The sequence below is a fragment of the Centroberyx affinis genome, unplaced genomic scaffold, assembly GCF_046629955.1.
Source record: "Centroberyx affinis isolate AG114_WGS23_722 - 3 ecotype Tasmania unplaced genomic scaffold, CSIRO-AGI_Caff_v1 ptg001568l_1, whole genome shotgun sequence".
Lineage (NCBI taxonomy): Eukaryota > Metazoa > Chordata > Actinopteri > Beryciformes > Berycidae > Centroberyx > Centroberyx affinis.
Window position 1 is genome coordinate 63,993 of NW_027280019.1, and position 20,814 is coordinate 84,806.

Genomic DNA, 20,814 nt, shown 5'->3' on the forward strand with positions numbered 1-20,814 from the left:
CAGGGAAGAATTCAAGCTGAGATCTTTGTGTTCAATATGTGTGAAAACAAAGACACAATATGCAGCAGTGCAGAGTGAAAGTTGCAGCTGTTAATTGAAACAGACATGGAGATTTCTCTCTCTCACACACACACACACACACACACACACACAGCACCATTAGCTGTAGATATTTTACAATGTTTAGAATATATAATATATAAACCTAACCAACCGCTCAGGTGTACATGTCTGTAGTGACTACATTATAGTAATGCCTGCTGAATTTTGTTGATGCAATAAAAAAAAGTGACAATACGTGATGACGTTCAGGTTCACACAGTTGCCAAGTCCGCTTATTATAAGCGACTTTGGACTTGTTTTTCTGTAAAGTCGCTTACAAATATTGGTAGTCGCGGGTTGCGTTTTTTTTGGGCTGTTTCTGTGCAGTTGCTTATTTGGGCTCCCTTGTGGTCAAGCAGATGTTTTCGATAGTTTGTCCTGTTGCAGGATCCGTCCACAACCCCGGTCCCTCCGCCCCCCCCCCCCCTTCCCCCTTCCCCCCCTTCCCCTTCCCCCTCCCTTCCCCTTCCCACTCCCCCATACACACAGGTGACAGTCAGTGAGGCGTTCATTTTTTCCCCACCCTGCCTCTGATTGTCAATTTCAAGGCAAAATGTTTTGGGCCACGCCACATTTTCCACTCATGTTTCACCACCTGTTCAAATGGTTTTCAGAACATGTTTTCACATAATTTTAGTTTAAGACTTTTCTAATTCACTTCAATTGTTTGTCAGCCATCAGTTATCAGCTGACCTTTCATATTTGTCCATTTATTGAAAAGAACATTTGTCAATGGGAACGATGGGTATATAAGAGATATAGATCCCTCCATTACAATGAAAGGAGGAGCCACTTTATTGCTGCAGACTAAGATTATTTGTAATTTCTCCTGTTTCTGAGTTGTAATTATTTAAAAATGGGATCTTCTGCAGTCCCTGTGGCATTGTTGCCGACACTTATTTTAATGTCCTGGCTTAAGTCACTCTATACTGTTTTTTTTGGTGGGGGGGGGCTTTTTTGGGCTCGTTTCCATAGTTGCTTGTCTCTCTCGCGAGATCTGGCAACACTGCCGGTTCAGAACCAAAGTCAACAAAGGCGCAGCGTGGTGACTGATTTAAACTCAACCTTAAACTCGTGTGTAGGTGAGACTGTGTGTGTATGGATAACTGTATCTGAACGGAGCTCGCGCCCTTCGCTCTTCTTTCTTAAGGTTTTACCTCAGACTCTTCTCCCGGTAGCCTACAAAGCTTTTTAAGTTAGCATAGCTAGCTAGCTGCTAACAGACAGACAGGGACGGAGCTTAGCAACACAACGCTAGCTAGCTAAAGAGACTGTTTGATATCGAGCAGGTTGTGTTTTGACTCAGTAAGCAGCGTTATTGTATAATGTCTAAAGTCCAGAAGCTGAGAGCGTTGGTGAAGCAGCGACTAACTGCGGCTGTTGAAGAGATATTTGGGCTGTTTGAAAGAACGATAGCAGAGTACGAGGAGGAAGTTTCTCGTTCAAAAGAGCAGAACGACCGACAACGAAAGCTACTGGACGCTGTTTTACATCCTGAAGTGCGGCTACACAGAGCAGGTTGGTGACATTTAAATGTTATTTTCACGTTACTCATACACATTTTATCATATTTCTGTTGTAACTGCAATGGTAGCGTCACTGATCTCTGACATTATGAAGTAATGGTAACAAGCTTAGGTTAACTTACTCAGTTTTCCTTAATGTGTGTATGGGTGTATTTCAGTCTTCCCTCCAGACGTCCAGCAGCTGCTGGTCAGTGAAGAAGAGGTTCCCCCTGAGCAGCAGGACTGGAGCCCCAGTCTGGACCAGGAGGACCCAGAGCCCCCACACATTAAAGAGGAACAGGAGGAACTCCGGACCGGTCAGGAGGGAGAGCGGCTTGGAGGGCCGGAGGAGGCCGATATCACCGAGTTCCCGTTCACTCCTGTCCCTGTGAAGAGTGAAGATGATGAAGAGAAACCTCAGTCCTCACAGCTTCATCAAAGCCAAACTGAGGAGAACAGAGAGGCAGAGCCTCTAGCCAGCAGCTCAACTGAACAGATGAAAACAGAAGCTGATGGAGAGGACTGTGGAGTATCAGAACCAGCCAGGAACTTAGATCCAGCTAGTCATTTACAACCAACTAGTGATGGCAAGACTTCAGACTCTTCTGAACCTGAGACTGAAGACAGTGATGAGGATTGGAAGGAGACCAGAGAACCTCAGTCAGGTTTAGACTCAGTGAAAAACAGTGAAGTCCTTTTAAGTCATAAAAGATCAAATGCCAGAGAAAAAACCTTTAGTTGCTCAGTTTGTAGTAAAATATTTGACCTCAGGAGTTATCTGCAGAAACACATGAGAGTCCACACAGGAGAGAAACCATTTCTGTGCTCAGTTTGTGGTAAAGGTTTTGGACGCAATACCATTCTGGTGGCGCACATGAGAGTCCATACTGGAGAGAAACCATTTACTTGCTCGGTCTGTGGTAAAAGCTTTGGTTATAAAGGAGACTTGAGGAGACACATGAGAATCCACACAGGGAAGAAACCATATAGTTGTTCAGTTTGTGGTAAAATATTCAACCGGAGGGAAGCAGTAAATGCACACATGAGAATTCATACAGGGGAAAAAGCTTTCAGCTGTTCAATTTGTAAAAAAAAATTTCTCCACAGAGGAGTATTGGTTATACATATGAGAATCCATACTGGAGAGAAACCCTTTAGTTGCTCAACCTGTGGGAAAAGTTTTGGTGTTAAAGAAAGTTTGAAGAGACACATCATGATCCACACAGGAGAGAAACCGTTCAGTTGCAGTGTCTGTGGGAGAAGGTTTAGTCGGCGTTCACATGTCAAAACCCATAAGTGTGTTGGTGAGAGCAGCAGCAGGTGAAGCTGCAGAGCTGAGCTGAACAGACCAGCAGGAACAGACCGACAGGAACAGACCAACAGGAACAGACCAGCAGGAACAGACCAGCAGGAACAGACCAGCAGGGACAGACCAGCAGGAACAGACCATCAGGAACAGACCAGCAGGAACAGACCAGCAGGAACAGACCAGCAGGAACAGACCAGCAGGAACAGACCATCAGGAACAGACCAGCAGGAACAGACCAGCAGGAACAGACCAGCAGGAACAGACCATCATTACAGTCGGGGCACGTTCAAAGTTTGCACCGTTTTGCTACAGATCAAACTTTCCGGTTGAACGATTGGCAGTAATTCAACACTATCATTTATTGTCTTCCAATAGAATCATATCATGATGCACATCTATAACATTTTTGTGTTTCATATTTCTGTGGTCTGAAGAATAAAAAGCAAATACTAATTAAAATCCCTCAGAAAATGAGATCTGAAACAAATTAGGGAATATTATTTCTTATTCACTTTTATATATTGATATTGAAATAATTGTGACATTAATTTTGTCAATAAAATTGCCCTCCTCTAAGGTAGCATCAATTACATTCTTATGTTTTTTTTAATGTAAATTTAGAATGGCTTTTTGCCTCTTGATTTGTCTTCATGAAACTAGCAAGAGTAGTGAGGTCTAAGATGGCTGTTGAGGACGAAGGAAATTATAAACTTTTACCTGATTATAAACTAAAGAGTCTATTGTATTGAAACATTGTGGAACTCAGTTAGTTTATTCATAGCTAACATTAAATTACAATCAGTAATGGAGAATTGATTTTATATTGAAATGGAATTCCTGTCATGTTTAAATCAATGTGCTCATATTCATTGTGAATTCATACTGTCAATTACACTATGAATTCACAATGATAATGGTATATTAAGCCAGTGGTCACATGACAGATGAATAACTGTTCTACCATACTGAGCACAAAAACACAAACCTTTTCTTTTAGAAGATGTACTTGGTCTGGTTTCACTTGTTTTTCCTGATTTCTATTCTCAGATGCTCATTTCCAGTCAGTTTAAGTTCAAGTTCAACATCTTTATTGTCCCAAAGGGAAATTGGTTATGCAGCCAGGATTAGTCAAAAAGCCAATTATCCATCCCACAAGATTCCTGTCCACAGAGAAATTAGACAGCAGTTTATCAGCCAGCGTTGTGGCTGAATAGTATTAAAGGCCGATGAAAAGTCAATGAAGAGCATCATCCACCCCCTACTGGTCCTGCAGGCAAACTGAAAGGGACCCAAGGATTCCTCCACCTGTTTCAGGAACTCCTTTTTGATGAGCTCCTCCATTGACTTCATCACCGAGGATGTCAGCGCCACCGGCCTGAGGTCATTCAACACCTTGTCCGGGTTCTTTTCAGCCACTGGAACTATTGTAGCCTGTTTCCAAATTTGGGGAACACGTTGCAAACTCAGTGACATCATAAAAATGTGATGAAATATGTAGTTTATGAGGCTATGAGGACACTGCTGATAAATGTTATTGTTATCAAATCCGTGTCCATGTTATGCCTGGCCACACAACAGGAATAAATGGTGAGAGTAAATTCTCACTTACTTGTCCTTTGCTTTTTGTCATCTATCTCTTGTCTTTTTTTAATGTCCTTGTGAACAGACTTGTTCTCAGTCTGTTTCCCTGGAGAAATAAAAGAAAGGAAGAATTTGAAGTAAGGTCCTGTTGTCTCAACAGGAAGTTAGGTAGAATAAGTTTGATCAATCATATCCTGCTGTTACAGACAAGTGATTATGTATAAAACTCTACAGGTGTGTTTACACTTTGCAGAAGTTATACTTTGATTCATTTTTACATTTTTTATAAATCAAAGAGCTTAAAAATCAAACATTTAATGTCGGCTCATTCCTAAACAAGGAGAACTTCATGCAGTATCACTTTGAATTTTCTCAGGTCTCAAATACTTTCCATTGTGAGTTATAGCAGGTCATAATATAGTAAATCATGTCACAGAATAGACTAGTGTGTTACATTAATCTGTGGCAGTAGAAACTAGCTAAGTAGGTCTAGCAGCTGGCAGAAGCCCAGAGGTTGTGGGTTCAATTCCCTCTGTGAGTGATGATTGTATTTTGAGATCCAGCAGTAAAAGGGAATTAAAATAATCTCAAACAAGCCAAACTATCAGTAGCTCAGCAGAATAATCTCTCATAACAATCCTCAATGCCAATTTTAAATATCGACTTGTGTTTTGAGCTCCAGCATCCAGAGGAAAGAGAAGTGCTAAGCATTAGCTTGTTGTGATAAACAGACACACAAACGCTGTTGAAGGTCTGACTTCAGTTTTAACAACAGAGCTAGCATCCAGAGGAAAGAAAAGAGAAAAGTTTTAGAAAAAATGAGCCTCAGTCTGCTGAGCAGGAACATGAACATGTTGAGATTATCAGTTCAAACTCCATCTCTCAATTTCCAAATGTGTTTTGAAAGCCTCCATCCAGAGGAAAGGCTGAGAAGCTGTCAGAGGAGAAATTCAGTAACAGTAAGACTGTGTGGCTCAGTGGGTGAAGTGGCTCCATGAAGTTGTTGTAGGTTCAAACTTCATCTCTACTCTTAACTTCCAGTAAAGTCTTGAATGCCACCAACCAATGGAGAGGTTGAAAATCAGTGAATAACCAGTTCCATATAAGGAGTGTCATGTTCTCGGAGAATTTGAGTGCAGAGTAAGAGCTGAAGATGCGAGAGGCAGCAGGAACACAGTGGTTAGGGGCAGAGAAGTGTATTAGTGCATTAAAACAATGTGGTGGTCAGAGATACACATCTCTTTTGACTCATCATGATACACATTAAAACCAGAAGAGAGCACCAGGTCAAGAGTGTGTCCTTTTACATGGGCGGGCCCCTTCACTGATTGGATGAGTGAATAAGGTCTAAGAAACCTGCAGCAAGAGTATCAGACAGGCAGCACACATGTATATTAAAATCTGTAAGTATTAGCACTCTGTCATAACTAAGCATAATCCTCGGTCCTGCTCGGGTCAAACCAGTCTCTGGTAAGCAAAGAGCACTGTGGAAAAGTGCTACATCTGTAAAAACTCAGAGAAGGGAGTGGAGAACAGCTGAGCACACATGGGACAAACAAAAACTTCAGATTCACTGTGATATCTATAAAGAGAGATTTTAGACTTATTGTGGTTTCTGTTTTTGGTGCCAGTGAGAAGCCTTGCGGCAGCGTTCTGGTCCAGCTGCAGGTGGGTCAGGGAAGACCGACTGACATCAGTATACAAAGTGAGTTACAATAATCGAGGCAACAGGAGATGAACGCATGAATAACTATTTCTAGGTCGTGAAAAGAAAGGAAGGACTTGACTTTGGAAATGGTTCTTAGCTGCAATAAGCTGGATCTGACGACTGAGTTGATCTGTTTATCTACAATTACAATTTACAATTTCACATTTGGCAGACGCTTTTATCCAAAGCGACTTACACGTGAGATTTTCATACAACACAAGCAAGGTTCTAGTTAGGAGAGAACAACGAGAGTAAGTGCTAGAAAGCTAAGTTCTGGTCCAACAGGACATAGGTGCTACGAGGCAGTGCTATAAAGCTAAGTTCTGGAGTTTATCTGTTTTAAGTTAAGGTCTGAATTGAAAAAAACCCAAGATTCTTGGCAAAGGGTTTGACATAAGGGGACAACTGGCTATGGTTGCCAATTATGGTAGAAGTGAGGTGTGCGGGGCCAAATATTATGAACTCTGACTTGCTCTCGTTGAGTTGAAGGAAGTTACAAACCATCCAACATTTGATATCCTCCAGACAATCCTGAGGTTGTCCAAAGAGCAGAGATCTCTGGGTTTAAGAGGGAGGTAGAGCTGGGTGTCATCAGCGTAGCAGTGCAATGAAATGTTACACTTCCGTATGATTTGTCAGAGAGGGAGCATGTATAGAGAGAAAAGGATGGGCCCCAAAATGGAGCCCTGAAGGACCCCGCAGGGGATATTAGCTGAGGAGGAAGTGAAATTGCCCATCTTTACTGAAAATGTCCTGTTTTTAAGGTAAGAGGAAAAAACTGTCTAGAACTGAGCCATTAAAACCGACCATGTGCTGAAGATGGTTAATCAAAATGTCATGGCCTGTTTCTTTAGACCCATTAGCATTCTGACAGCAGTGTTTTGGACTAGCTGGAGGCGTGAGATTTGCTTCTGGGTGAGGCAGGTATAGAGGGAGTTACAGTAATCCAGGCGAGAGGATATAAAAGCATGAATAACTTTCTGCAAGTCATTAAAAAGCCGGTTTCACTCCTCACCTTCCTTTCCGAGATACTTGAGCACACAGTCTTTAATCAAGTCTCTGAATTCCTTTCTGAGAACAACCTGTATGATCCTAACCAGTCTGGCTTCAAACGTGGACACTCTACTGAGACCGCGCAAATCCTCCTCTCCACACTCGCTGAGCTCGGCTTCTCAGGATCTGCTCTCTGCTGGTTTGAGTCCTACCTCTCAGGGAGATCCTTCAGAGGGTCTTGGAGAGGGGAAGTGTCTAAATCCCACTGCTTGTCCACAGGGGAACCTCAAGGGTCAGTGCTTGGATCCCTTCTCTTTTCAATATACACCACCTCACTTGGTGCAGTGATCCGCTCACATGGCTTCTCATACCGTTCATATGCTGACGACATCCAGCTCTTCCTATTGTTCCCGCCAGAAGACCCCACAGTCTCTGCCACAGGTCTGGCTATAGACAGGAGCAAAAAAGGGTGCAGAAGATATTAAGGTACCTGAATGCCATGTCCACTGTTGATCCATACCCAAAGCCCAGAATCAATGACGTGGTGGAGAGGGTCGGCAGAGCAAGTTACATCACCACATTGGACCTGACAGCCTTCAAGACACCTTTTGATATGTACCAGTTCCGGGTGAAGCCATTTTGCCTCCAGGTGGCACCTGCCACATTCCAGAGGCTAATGGACCATGTGCTGAGGGATGAGTCAGAGTCCTCTGCAGCGTACCTGGATAATGTGGTGATCTTCAGCCAGTCTTGGGAGGAGCACATGTCCCATCTGCAACAAGTCCTGCAACACATCAGAGCGGCTGGTCTGACTATCAATCCTCGTAAGTGTGCTGTTGCCCAGAGAGTTCCCATCACCAAGAAGAAGGTGAAAGGCTTTGTGGGCCTGGTGGGGTGGTACAGAAATTTTATTCCCTATTTTGCAGAGAGATCAGCAGTGCTGAACAACCTCACGAGAGCCTCAGCCCCCAGTAAAGTGCGCTGGACTGAGGAGTGCAACAGAGCTTTCAGAGACCTCAAGGAAGCCATCTGTACCCATCCGGTTCTCCACAGTCCAGATTTTGACAAACCATTCATCCTGCAAATGGATGCTGCTGCAGGAGGTGGATAGAGAGCTGAAGCCTGTTGTGTGCCTGAGTCGCAAGCTGTTGGACAGAGAAACAAGGCACTCCACAGTGGAAAAAGAGTGTTTGGCAATGGGCCATTGACACGGTCAAGTACTATCTGCTAGGACGACACTTCTTCCTGGAAACTGATCATCATGCACTTCAGTGGCTGAATCACGAGGGATGCAAACATGCACATCGCAGGTTGGTACCTCTCCCTGCAGACATATGATGTCACTGTCCACTACGGATCAGGGAAGTCTAACATGGAGGCTGTCCAGAATCCATGAGAATTGAGGTACTGTCTCTCTCTCCTCTTCTACAATGGATTTCTCCCTGTATGTTTGTTGAATGTTGGTGCAAAATGGCGGCTCTAGAAAGAAGCCCTCGCTCTTTGACTCTGAGGGACTGACACCAAAACCTGATGTTTACCACTGCTGTTTCAGATCGCTAGAACATTTTTCTCCTATTAAACCCCATTAGTGATGTCACATTGTCTATGTTTGGCAGGAATAAGAAACAACAAAATGGACCCAGGAATGCACGGTACATCGCTGGTGTGCCTCCGTTGTAGCTGCTGGAAATATCTGGAGGTGACGTCATCTCGTCTACGATTGGTTATCCACCAAGAAAAAAAATACAAAAAAACAACTACATGGACCCAGATCCACATCGGTTTCTAAAAGTGAATAAAGAAAGCTTCTGCACAGCTGACAGACGGTCTTAGTGACGCGGTGTAGGAGAAGACAGATCACAACAATACAGAGAAATCAGAAGTCTGCACTTCACATCAAAACATTTATTCACAAAGAGGCAACGATTCGGACAAGCAGCTTCATCAGGCATCGACACCTAATGGTGTTTTTTCAATAGCAATACATAACAATATTGATGTTCATCTTAATAATAAAAGTAAGATAAAAATACGTAATTTTCAAATATTACATAAATTGTTTCAGATCCCATTTTGAGAAACTAATTATTTATCATTAATTTAGAACAGAAATGTGTATCACAATAACTCAATCAATGTGATGTATGATATCACAATATGATAGTCCTAAAACATGATTAATGATAATACTGAATTATTGCCAAGCTTTTAACTAACTTCTGAGTGAAATGAATCTGATATTGTCAGTTTATTGTCCTGCTGAACAGTTCAGCTCAACCAGCAGCTTCACCTGCTGCTGCTCTCACCAACACACTTATGCTGTCTGACCTGTGAACACCAACTAAACCTTCTCCCACAGACACTGCAACTGTAGGGTTTCTCTCCTGTGTGGATTATCGTGTGTCTCTTCAAATATCTATTTTCAATAAAACTTTTACCACAAACACTGCAACTAAATTGTTTCACCCCTGTGTGGAGTCTCATGTGTCTCTTCAAATGTACTTTTTCACAAAAACTTTTACAACAGACTGAGCAACTAAATGGTTTCTCTCCTGTATGGACTCTTACATGGTTCTGCAAATGAAACTTCTTATGAAATCTTTTATCACAAAATGGGCAACTATGGCGTTTCTCCCCAGTAGAAGATGTTTTATGACTTAAAAGGACTTCATTGTTTTTCAGTGAGTCTAAACCTGACTGAGGTTCTCTAGTCTCCTTCCAATCATCATCTCTGTCTTCAGTCTCAGGTTCAGAAGAGTCTGAAGTCTTGCCATCACTAGTTGGTTGTAAATGACTAGCTGGATCTAAGTTCCTGGCTGGTTCTGATACTCCACAGTCCTCTCCATCAGCTTCTGTTTTCATCTGTTCAGTTGAGCTGCTGGCTAGAGGCTCTGCCTCTCTGTTCTCCTCAGTTTGGCTTTGATGAAGCTGTGAGGACTGAGGTTTCTCTTCATCATCTTCACTCTTCACAGGGACAGGAGTGAACGGGAACTCGGTGATATCGGCCTCCTCCGGCCCTCCAAGCCGCTCTCCCTCCTGACCGGTCCGGAGTTCCTCCTGTTCCTCTTTAATGTGTGGGGGCTCTGGGTCCTCCTGGTCCAGACTGGGGCTCCAGTCCTGCTGCTCAGGGGGAACCTCTTCTTCACTGACCAGCAGCTGCTGGACGTCTGGAGGGAAGACTGAAATACACACATACACACATTAAGGAAAACTGAGTAAGTTAACCTAAGCTTGTTACCATTACTTCATAATGTTAATGAGATCAATGATTCTAGCATTGCAGTTACAACAGAAATATGATGAAATGTGTATGAGTAATGTGAAAACAACATTTAAATGTCACCAACCTGCTCTGTGTAGCCGCACTTCAGGATGTAAAACAGCGTCCAGTAGCTTTCGTTGTCGGTCGTTCTGCTCTTTTGAACGAGAAACTTCCTCCTCGTACTCTGCTATCGTTCTTTCAAACAGCCCAAATATCTCTTCAACAGCCGCAGTTAGTCGCTGCTTCACCAACGCTCTCAGCTTCTGGACTTTAGACATTATACAATAACGCTGCTTACTGAGTCAAAACACAACCTGCTCGATATCAAACAGTCTCTTTAGCTAGCTAGCGTTGTGTTGCTAAGCTCCGTCCCTGTCTGTCTGTTAGCAGCTAGCTAGCTATGCTAACTTAAAAAGCTTTGTAGGCTACCGGGAGAAGAGTCTGAGGTAAAACCTTAAGAAAGAAGAGCGAAGGGCGCGAGCTCCGTTCAGATAGAGTTATCCATACACACACAGTCTTCTGCTGCTTCGTTCATGTTGTTGTTGGACTCACGAGTTTAACGTTGAGGTTGTTTTGGTTCTAAACTGGAAGTAATCACGTAGTGTCGCGAGGCCTAGAGGCTGTGTGGCGTTTAGCCTTCAAAATAAAAGCGCGATATTTTAAACATGTATAAATACTGTTTTAAACCAATTACTTTGTTTTAAATCGTCAAATTCAATAAGTGAGCACCCAGATTAATATTTGATACCATAATAATGAAAAATCTGATAATAGGTGCCATTTTTAAATAAAGGCTGCATGCAGAATAAATACAGAACGGAGGCTAAATTGGGCACCAGTTCTCCTTTCATTGCTACTGCACAATCACTCCTGCAGACCTGTACTTTCAGTACACACTAACATTTATGCCCAAGCTGTTTAAGAGTCATGGCAGGCCATTGGTTGACATCTGGAGACTTCAGCACCATGCAAAGAGAATATATTTTCTTTTCTACAAGATACCAAACATTCTGAAGGATAGATTATATTTTTCTCTCCTATGGTTCCCTTTGTACAGAAAGCTGAAATTCAGTATATGTCTGTCAGACCATCATGCTAATTTGTGCAGGTTCGTCTTTCCCAATGTCCCAACAAGGGCCAGTAGATGGCGATTTAATCTGACATTGCTACAGAACAAACAGTATACTGACCAATTTAAAGCTGGATTTCACAAATTTATTTTACTTAATAAGAATTCAGTCAAGGACATTCGCTTCTTGTGGAGTGCAGCTAAGGGATATATTCGTAATAAATAGATAGCATTTTCATCTGGTCTAAATAAGGCACAACTCAAAACTATTTCTGACTTGGAGACCATTCAATCAGCTAATTAAGCAACAGCAAAATCTATTTGATTCAGATCCTATCTAACATTGAAACAGAGTTAAATGTGTTCAATCTAAAACAAGGTGAATGTCTAGTGCATAGAGCGAGACAATCCTGTTACTTAGATGGCAATACTTCTAGTTTTTTATTATTAAGTAAAATTCGGATGAACGAATGATTACCGATATTCCAACTATTATGAACAATGAACAACGAGGGAGTCCTACTAAATGACCCACACTTAGTTAATCTTGAATTTCAGCACTTTTATAAGATCTTGTACACATCGAAATTGGAAAGATCAACAAAAGAATTGGAAAGCTTTTTTGCATGTTTGAAGCTCCCTAAATTTACAGCCAATGACATGAACTTTTGGACTCTCCCATAACATTACAAGAACTATATGACACTTTGAAACTCATGAAACAAGGGAAAAAAGGATGGGATGGTCTCCCTCTGGAAATTTACTTGCAGTTTTGGGCTGATCTCTGTCCAATACTATTAGAAATGATACACACAGCTATTGATCAAGGGGGTTTCCATAGGGATGTAAATACTGCCATTATTTCATTGTCACATAAGAAAGGGAAATACCCTATTTATGTTCTAGTCACAGACCCTTATCACTTATAAATACAGATATCAAATTATATTCTAAGGTGCTAGCCCGTCAACTTGAGACAGTTCTGCCAATATTAGTACATCCTGACCAAACAGGCTTTGTGAAACATAAGCTATCATCTGACAATAGTCGCCTCCTTCATATTATTCATGGAGCATCCAATTGCAGTCACCATGTGCTGTGATGTCAGTCGATGCTGAAAAAGCGTTCGATAGGCTCGAATGGTATTATCTTTGCATAATAATTGGTGATAAATTCATGAATATGTTAAAAATATTATATCACAACCCAACAACAATGGTTCTAACAGGAAATCGGTGCTCTCCACAGTTTCCTATTGCTCGCGGTACAAGGCAGGGTTGTCCTGCCTCAGCATTACTATTTGCGATTTCCCTTGAGCCTTTAGCTCCAAAAATTTGAATATCTGAGGCAGCTAAACCAATAACAATTAACAATACACATCACAAAATATCTTTATACGCCGATGATTTATTATGTTGGACCAAGTACCTACAACCAGTGTTGGGGATAACGAGTTACGTAATATAACGCATTATGTAATATTATTACTTATCTGAGTAGTACCACCGGTTGGATTGATCAGTATAATTGCCTTGAGTGAAAGTATTAAAGTAATATAACTAGTAATATAACTAGTTACCATATACAGAACGTAATAAAGTAACTTAATCACACTACTTTTAATAAGGAGTAATAAGTTAATAATAATATATTACATTTTGAAAGTAACTTCCCCAACACTGCCTACAACACTCCCAGTCGTTCTTGACATATTTACGAAATTTAGTGCAATCTCTGGTTATAAGATCGACTTGACTAAATCATTATTACTACCTCTGAATGCAGCAATGACAGATCTGGACAGAAACAGAGAAATTCCTGTTGTGCAGAATTTTAGATACCTGGGAATAGATATATATCCATCTTTAGATAGATTTATAATCTATCTAAAGATGTATCTAAAGCCTATAAAGGAAGATGTTAAGTGGGCCGATTTAACAGTATCAGTAGCTGAACACATTTTAATAGTGAAAATGAATATTCCGCCAAGAGTACATTTTTTCGCTATGCTCCGACTACCACCTCCTCTTGGATTTTGGGACAAACTTCAAGGTTGTGTCTGAAAATATATCTGGAAAGGACAGTTCCCTAGAATTAGAACAACTATATTACAGCATGACAGAGAGTCTGGGGGATAAATGTCCCAAACTTGGTTTCATGAAAACTCAAAGGTGCCCTGGGTAGAGGTTGAAAAGCAAATAGTGTCATCCTTTTCACTTAAAGACATATTGCTCTGACCATTATTATTTTGAACATTTTGGCCCGATTGTTGCTCCTTCTATCTATATATGGAACTGTGTAGAAAAACTGGGCGTTTGTGGATTTGATTGGCACCTTGGTACTCTAATATTCAAGAATAACCATTTGAATATTGGGGGGGAAACCAATCTACTTCCCACAGCAGCAAAATCAAGGGATTTATACTCTATCAGACATTATGAGTGACGAAGGTTTAAGGTCCTTCCAGGATCTGAAACACATTTGCCTGGATCATCCTTTTTTTCAGGTGTGGGTTTTGTGTCAAATGTACAAAAAGATGCAACAAAATACTCAAGGTTACATGGGAATTGTTAAAGTTTGGAATACAGATTTGAAACATTATGGATTGACAATAGATTGGAAAAGAGTATGGAGGATTTAATTTCATTAACATTCAGCAATTATAATAATGAGCTGTTGCACTATAAAATGAGATTTTATCTATCGCCTAGAAAGTGTTGCCAGCTACAGATAACCCCTAATCCATTTGCTCACTATGTTCACAAAGGTTGATCGGCACCTACATCCATATGTTCTGGGAATGTTCAGGTGTAAGATAATTTTGGGTACAGATTGTACAGGTCTTCAGATATTATTGGCACTGAAATATCGCATTTACGTAATGTTATATTGTTGAATGATGATATTAGGCAAACAAAAAAAAAAGATTTTCTTCTCTGGTCTTACAGCAGCAAAAACGATTTTAGAAATTAGATTGAAACTACCGCATGTCCTTAAATTAGATCAGTGGATGTCCATATTTTATATTATACTTGTTCTAGAATGATCACTGTAAATGGTGCAAAAGGGAAACAGTTGAAGCACTTAGAGATTCATCAGTTAAATCCGTCAGAAGTGGGAGTCTCAACTGAAGACTGAAGAACTGTGCAGTTTTTGCAAACCACCAGATTTGAGTTGACCTACAGAGGGCGGTGATACGCTTTGAAGAGTCTGAACTGCCGCAACTCGAGAAGAAGAAGCTTTGTGACGTCGCGCAAAGATGGCGGCCAGTATTACTTTCTAAAGTCTAGTTTCCATGTTTAATGAAGCAGCAGAAGACTGTGTGTGTATGGATAACTCTATCTGAACGGAGCTCGCGCCCTTCGCTCTTCTTTCTTAAGGTTTTACCTCAGACTCTTCTCCCGGTAGCCTACAAAGCTTTTTAAGTTAGCATAGCTAGCTAGCTGCTAACAGACAGACAGGGACGGAGCTTAGCAACACAACGCTAGCTAGCTAAAGAGACTGTTTGATATCGAGCAGGTTGTGTTTTGACTCAGTAAGCAGCGTTATTGTATAATGTCTAAAGTCCAGAAGCTGAGAGCGTTGGTGAAGCAGCGACTAACTGCGGCTGTTGAAGAGATATTTGGGCTGTTTGAAAGAACGATAGCAGAGTACGAGGAGGAAGTTTCTCGTTCAAAAGAGCAGAACGACCGACAACGAAAGCTACTGGACGCTGTTTTACATCCTGAAGTGCGGCTACACAGAGCAGGTTGGTGACATTTAAATGTTATTTTCACATTACTCATACACACGTAGAGTCGTGTCCCAAAATGTGTCTATTTAAGGGCAATTTCGTGTGTTTTTCAATATATTTGTCTGATTTATGTCCATCTGAACTATAGAAATATGTCATTCTCCTCCAGTCCCTCCAGGGATCACAACACCTAGTCTCCATGTTAAAGTCAGATGTGGGTTTTGCCAGGCGAGTCTCCTCCTGAAGAGCTGCTGCAGGGTTTGAGTCTGTTCACAGCAGCTTACTAAGCATGGCTGTGTTTACAGACACAACAGTATGTGAAGGAACATGAACAGAGGATTTTTAAAAAGTATTTTATTATAATCTACAGCTCCAACACGTGGGAATGTATGAAACTGTGTTATTTATTCTGCATTGATGAATACAGTCGATGGTCACGTGGCTAATCCATAGTCTGATTAGTCCAAATGAACAGCTGGGGAAGCCTATAACATCTGATAGACTACAGCAGCCTACAGTTCTACATCTGATGCTCAGTGTGTTGCAGTGGAAATCGACCTCAGCCCAAAAGTGACGTTTAATTCAACAGATTAGTAAAATGCCACAACTGTTACTAATGATATGCAGAACCATGCAGCAGCTTACAATACTATGAAACTGAAACCTTTTGACTTCATGACTTTTTCAACACAAAATCAAAACATTTGTAACTTCATAAATTAAAATGTGGCGCGTTCAGGAACACAGTGAGAGACGAGACAGCAGGGGGCGTCTTACTGCCGCTTTCTTCTTCTGTGATTTCTGCATTTTCCTCTCCAAAGTAAAACTCTGAACCAATAGCGAAGTCTCTCTGCGGTTCTGCCAGCTATAGTCTGTAAAATGACATGTGGTAACGCTTTATTTTCCGGCTCCACAATTTTCATAATTTCCTTGAAAGAAACTGTTAATTTCAACACGTCCTCCAACCCATCCGACCACATGGGTCGTTTGTTCCTTCCCTCTGATACGACCCACAGGAGGAGCCGTTTTTTGGGAGAGGACAGTCTTGTTTATTTCTTAGGATGGCTGAATAGTAAGATCAAATTTCTAGGCTGTTAATAATAATAATCTTTTATTATTATTATTATTATTATCATAGCCTCACACTGGAACTGTCCTTTAAGGTTTGAAGCAGCTTCACTGGCATTTCCTCCTCTTGCTGTTCAGTCACTTCAGGCTGCTCTTCCTCTGTGGGAGATTCTCATCTTCCTCGCTCTCACAGTCGGACCCGGTTTCATGGGTCTGTGAAATTAGTGAGTCAGTATCTCCTGTTCTGAAAGGTTTGTAACTGTACACAGCCTACACACAAAGTGTTGTGAAAGGAACTCGTTGCCCTAGTTAATGCGGCGCCTAAAACAGTCATATGAAAACTGTGATGGACGCATATGAAGTGAACCAGGAGACCAGAGGCAATAAAGTGGAGCTGCTGGTGCAGCCGCACCCCTACTTCCACTGTCTGTTTGAGGATGTGGACATTTTTGATTTTATGGGAAGAAAATGAACAGTGTCTGCACCTCTGTGTCATATGTGGCTTCAGCCATGCTGCAAAGGAAGCATCATTGATCTCATTAACATTATGAAGTAATGGTAACAAGCTTAGGTTAACTTACTCACAGTTTTCCTTAATGTGTGTATGTGTGTATTTCAGTCTTCCCTCCAGACGTCCAGCAGCTGCTGGTCAGTGAAGAAGAGGTTCCCCCTGAGCAGCAGGACTGGAGCCCCAGTCTGGACCAGGAGGACCCAGAGCCCCCACACATTAAAGAGGAACAGGAGGAACTCCGGACCGGTCAGGAGGGAGAGCGGCTTGGAGGGCCGGAGGAGGCCGATATCACCGAGTTCCCGTTCACTCCTGTCCCTGTGAAGAGTGAAGATGATGAAGAGAAACCTCAGTCCTCACAGCTTCATCAAAGCCAAACTGAGGAGAACAGAGAGGCAGAGCCTCTAGCCAGCAGCTCAACTGAACAGATGAAAACAGAAGCTGATGGAGAGGACTGTGGAGTATCAGAACCAGCCAGGAACTTAGATCCAGCTAGTCATTTACAACCAACTAGTGATGGCAAGACTTCAGACTCTTCTGAACCTGAGACTGAAGACAGAGATGATGAATGGAAGGAGACTAGAGAACCTCAGTCAGGTTTAGACTCACTGAAAAACAACAAAGTCGTTGTAAGTCATAGAGTTCATACAGGAGAGAAACCATTTAGTTGCTCAGTCTGTGGTAAAAGTTTTGTTTATAAAGGACCCCTTAAGAGACACAGGAGAATCCACAAGGTGGAGAAACCATTTAGTGATGGCAAGACTTCAGACTCTTCTGAACCTGAGACTGAAGACAGTGATGATTGGAAGGAGACTAGAGAACCTCAGTCAGGTTTAGACTCACTGAAAAACAATGAAGTCCTTGTAAATCATAAAACATCTTCTACTGGGGAGAAACGCTTTAGTTGCTCAGAATGTGGTAAAAGTTATTATCAAAAAGGAAACTTGGAGATACACAAGAGAGTCCACACAGGAGAAAAACCATACAGTTGCAGCATTTGTGGTAAATGTTTTGTTGTAAAACGGGACTTGAGGAGACACGATAGAGCCCATACAGGAGAGAAACCATTTAAGTGTTCAGTCTGTGGTAAAAGTTTTGGTGAAAAAGATAATTTGAAGAAACACATAAGAGTCCACACAGGGGAGAAACCATACAGTTGCAGTGTTTGTGGTAAAAGTTTTAATCAGAAAGGATACGTGAAGAGACACATGAGAGTCCACACAGGGGAGAAACTACACAGTTGCAGTGTTTGTGGTAAAAATTTTAGTTATAAAGGATACTTGAAGACACACATGAGAGTCCACACAGGGAAGAAACCACACAGTTGCAGCACTTGTGGTAAAAGTTTTGGTGAAAACCGAGACTTGAGGAGACACGAGAGAGTCCATACAGGAGAGAAACCATATAATTGTTCAGTCTGTGGTAAATGTTTTAGTGATAATGGAAACTTGAAGTCACACATGAGAATTCACACAGAAGAGAAACCCTACAGTTGCAGTGTTTGTGGAAGAAGTTTTATTTGGAGTTTACAGGTCAGACGGCATAAGTGTGTTGGTGAGAGCAGCAGCAGGTGAAGCTGCTGGTTGAGCTGAACTGTTTTCATAGTTTCAGCTTTCATCGTGTGCCTTGGTAGAGTTTAGATGTAGTGTGTAACTTAATGTTCTGAATAGAAAGGGATGTTGATGGTAGTGTGTACTGTAATGTAGTGTTGATAATTACAGTAGGTGCAGGTGACAGCAGCAGCAGTGTAGTGGTGGTCTGCTGAGTGTGGGCAGAGAGGGGGGGTGTTTCTTGGACGCTGGAATACACTGTTGAGCCTTCTTGAGTCTCTTGGGCCTCCATAGGAATGCTCACCTTGGATTATGGCACAAGGGATATTAACATAATATCCTGTGTATTGATAGTATTGTATTGATTGCTTGTCCGAATCGTTGCCTCTTTGTGAATAAATGTTTTGTGAAGTGCAGACAGTGTGGCTGATTTCTCTGTATTGTTGTGATCTGTCTTCTCCTACACAGCCGTCACTAAGACCGTCTGTCAGCTGTGCAGAAGCTTTCTTTATTCACTTTTATATGTTCATGTGGAAATAATTTCTTCTGATTATTGTTACATTCATTTTGTCCATATCTCTCACCCCTGAGTTAACATCAGTGTTAGAGAAAATAGTTGTATTAGCTTTGAGGTGCAATTAATTAAGGCCTGGTCAACTGTATTGTATATTGTATTGTATATATCTTTATTTAACAGGGACAATGGACAGTTTGTAACTGTCCCAGAATTAGCTAGAAAGCTAAATTTCATCTGCCGTCCCTGGGCAGGTGATACAAACACAGGCAGTTTTACAAAATACTTTACAATGAGAGTTAAAATTGCATAAACATTATGAAATACAAGTAAGAGAAATTTACGATAAGAATACGAAAATGTTCTTGCATGAGGCCCATTGTGAGTTGAAGTCTTTTGATGGAAATCACTTGTTCTTCCTCAGTAAAACAAGACAAAAGATCAGCTTCACTAAACAGCGGGACCTTCCTGCTCTCACAGTGCGCCGAAGAGTCGATAGGAGGACTGGCTGGGTTGCAGCGACTTTTTCCATATTTGTTTGGCGACTATTACTGTCTGATCTTATTACTGTGTGGGCTGAAGCGAAGAGAAACCCTACAGTTGCAGTGTTTGTGGGAGAAGTTTTATATGGCGTTCACAGGTCAGACAGCATAAGTGTGTTGGTGAGAGCAGCAGCAGGTGAAGCTGCAGAGCTGCTGGTTGAGCTGAACTGTTCAGCAGGAACAGATTTCATTTCATTTCACTCAGAAGTTAGTTAATATCAGGCTGGGCAGTAATTCTTATATATTATATGCACTCAGTAACGCTTCAGTTTTGCTTGAATTGGAACCAAAGAGAATGCTTTCTAATTTATGGACATTGACTTTATCTATAGGTACATTTTCATTTATATAATTTATTGTTTTTTTATGTACTGTTATATTAGGATTATTCCACAATGGTTGGTTTCCTTTTTTACATAATCTTAATATTTCAAAAGTCTTTCTATTTGCACCCAGTCTTTATTTTGTACTGATGGATCAAACCAATGTTGTATTAGATGGCAACCAAATGCCAAGTGGTAATGATAAAAGTTAGGTGATTGGAGCTAGACAGCCTCAAGTATGAACATCTTGCCTTTTTTCCTTGCCATATAAACCCAGAAATAGTGTTATGTAGACAGTCAAACCAATCTTAGAAATAATAAGTATAATAATTGACTCTACCCCATAATGACATTCGCAAACTTGACCATCTTACTACTACTACTACTACTAATACTTGTTTATTTTGTTCATAATTTGGGTAACATTAATATCTCCTGTTTGATATATGTTAGGTGTAACTCTCAGTCCTAAATATATGATTTCTGTTCCCTTCCATTTTTTTTTGTATTTTGTATGCATTTAACATTACAAAGATTATTTAGTGGCATTAATTCAGATTTTGACCAGATTATTTTATATACTTATATAAAGTTGATTCAAACTTGTAATAATCTGATTCAGGTGAGGGATGAGGATCAGTTAAATATAAAACTATATCATCTACGTACAATGATATTTTATGTGTTTGCTTTCCAATTGTTACACCTTTTATATATTATTAGCTGATCTTATTGTCATGGCTGGTGATTCAATTATAAGATTAAATAATAATGTTGATGCTGGACATCCTTGATTTGTATCTCGGTGTAAAATATATGGTCTTGAGAGTTGATCATTAGTTTTTACAGATGCTTTGGGATCTAAATAAAGCATGCGTATCTACTGCAAAACCATGTTGTTGTTTTTTATATTAAGCCGTTCGACTCTATCGAAAGCCTTTTCAGCATCTAGAGTACAAACAGCCACAGAAGAATGATAGTTTTTTGCAAACTTAATAATATTGAATACTTTTCTGGTATTATCAGAGGAATGGGTATATTAGTAGG

The 20,814-nt window shown here is 41.0% G+C and overlaps 4 protein-coding genes across 4 annotated transcripts; 3 read left to right on the plus strand and 1 right to left on the minus strand.

Annotated features, from left to right (window-relative positions):
• Positions 1-1,191: 1,191 nt before the first annotated feature.
• On the plus strand, positions 1,192-4,290 carry LOC139650881 (oocyte zinc finger protein XlCOF22-like). Its single transcript, XM_071527668.1, has 2 exons — positions 1,192-1,620; positions 1,787-4,290. The coding sequence occupies exons 1-2, from the start codon at positions 1,428-1,430 to the stop codon at positions 2,929-2,931; spliced, it is 1,338 nt and encodes a 445-aa protein (XP_071383769.1). The 5' UTR covers positions 1,192-1,427; the 3' UTR covers positions 2,932-4,290.
• Positions 4,291-8,425: 4,135 nt separating this feature from the next.
• LOC139650888 (cyclic nucleotide-gated channel beta-1-like) lies at positions 8,426-10,977 on the minus strand. The gene is made up of 3 exons (XM_071527673.1): positions 10,546-10,977; positions 9,897-10,377; positions 8,426-8,522 (listed from the first exon to the last, which is right to left on the minus strand). The coding sequence occupies exons 1-3, from the start codon at positions 10,736-10,738 to the stop codon at positions 8,426-8,428; spliced, it is 771 nt and encodes a 256-aa protein (XP_071383774.1). The 5' UTR covers positions 10,739-10,977.
• LOC139650889 (zinc finger protein 782-like) lies at positions 10,921-18,518 on the plus strand (the record flags this gene model as incomplete). The annotated part of the gene is made up of 2 exons (XM_071527674.1): positions 10,921-10,956; positions 17,798-18,518. Coding segments are annotated over 2 exons (651 nt in total), but the record flags the coding sequence as incomplete, so codon positions are not given.
• On the plus strand, positions 14,820-17,550 carry LOC139650882 (uncharacterized). Its single transcript, XM_071527669.1, has 3 exons — positions 14,820-15,277; positions 16,962-17,430; positions 17,541-17,550. Exons 1-3 carry the CDS (start codon positions 15,085-15,087, stop codon positions 17,548-17,550), a joined length of 672 nt encoding a protein of 223 aa, XP_071383770.1. The 5' UTR covers positions 14,820-15,084.
• Positions 18,519-20,814: the final 2,296 nt, after the last annotated feature.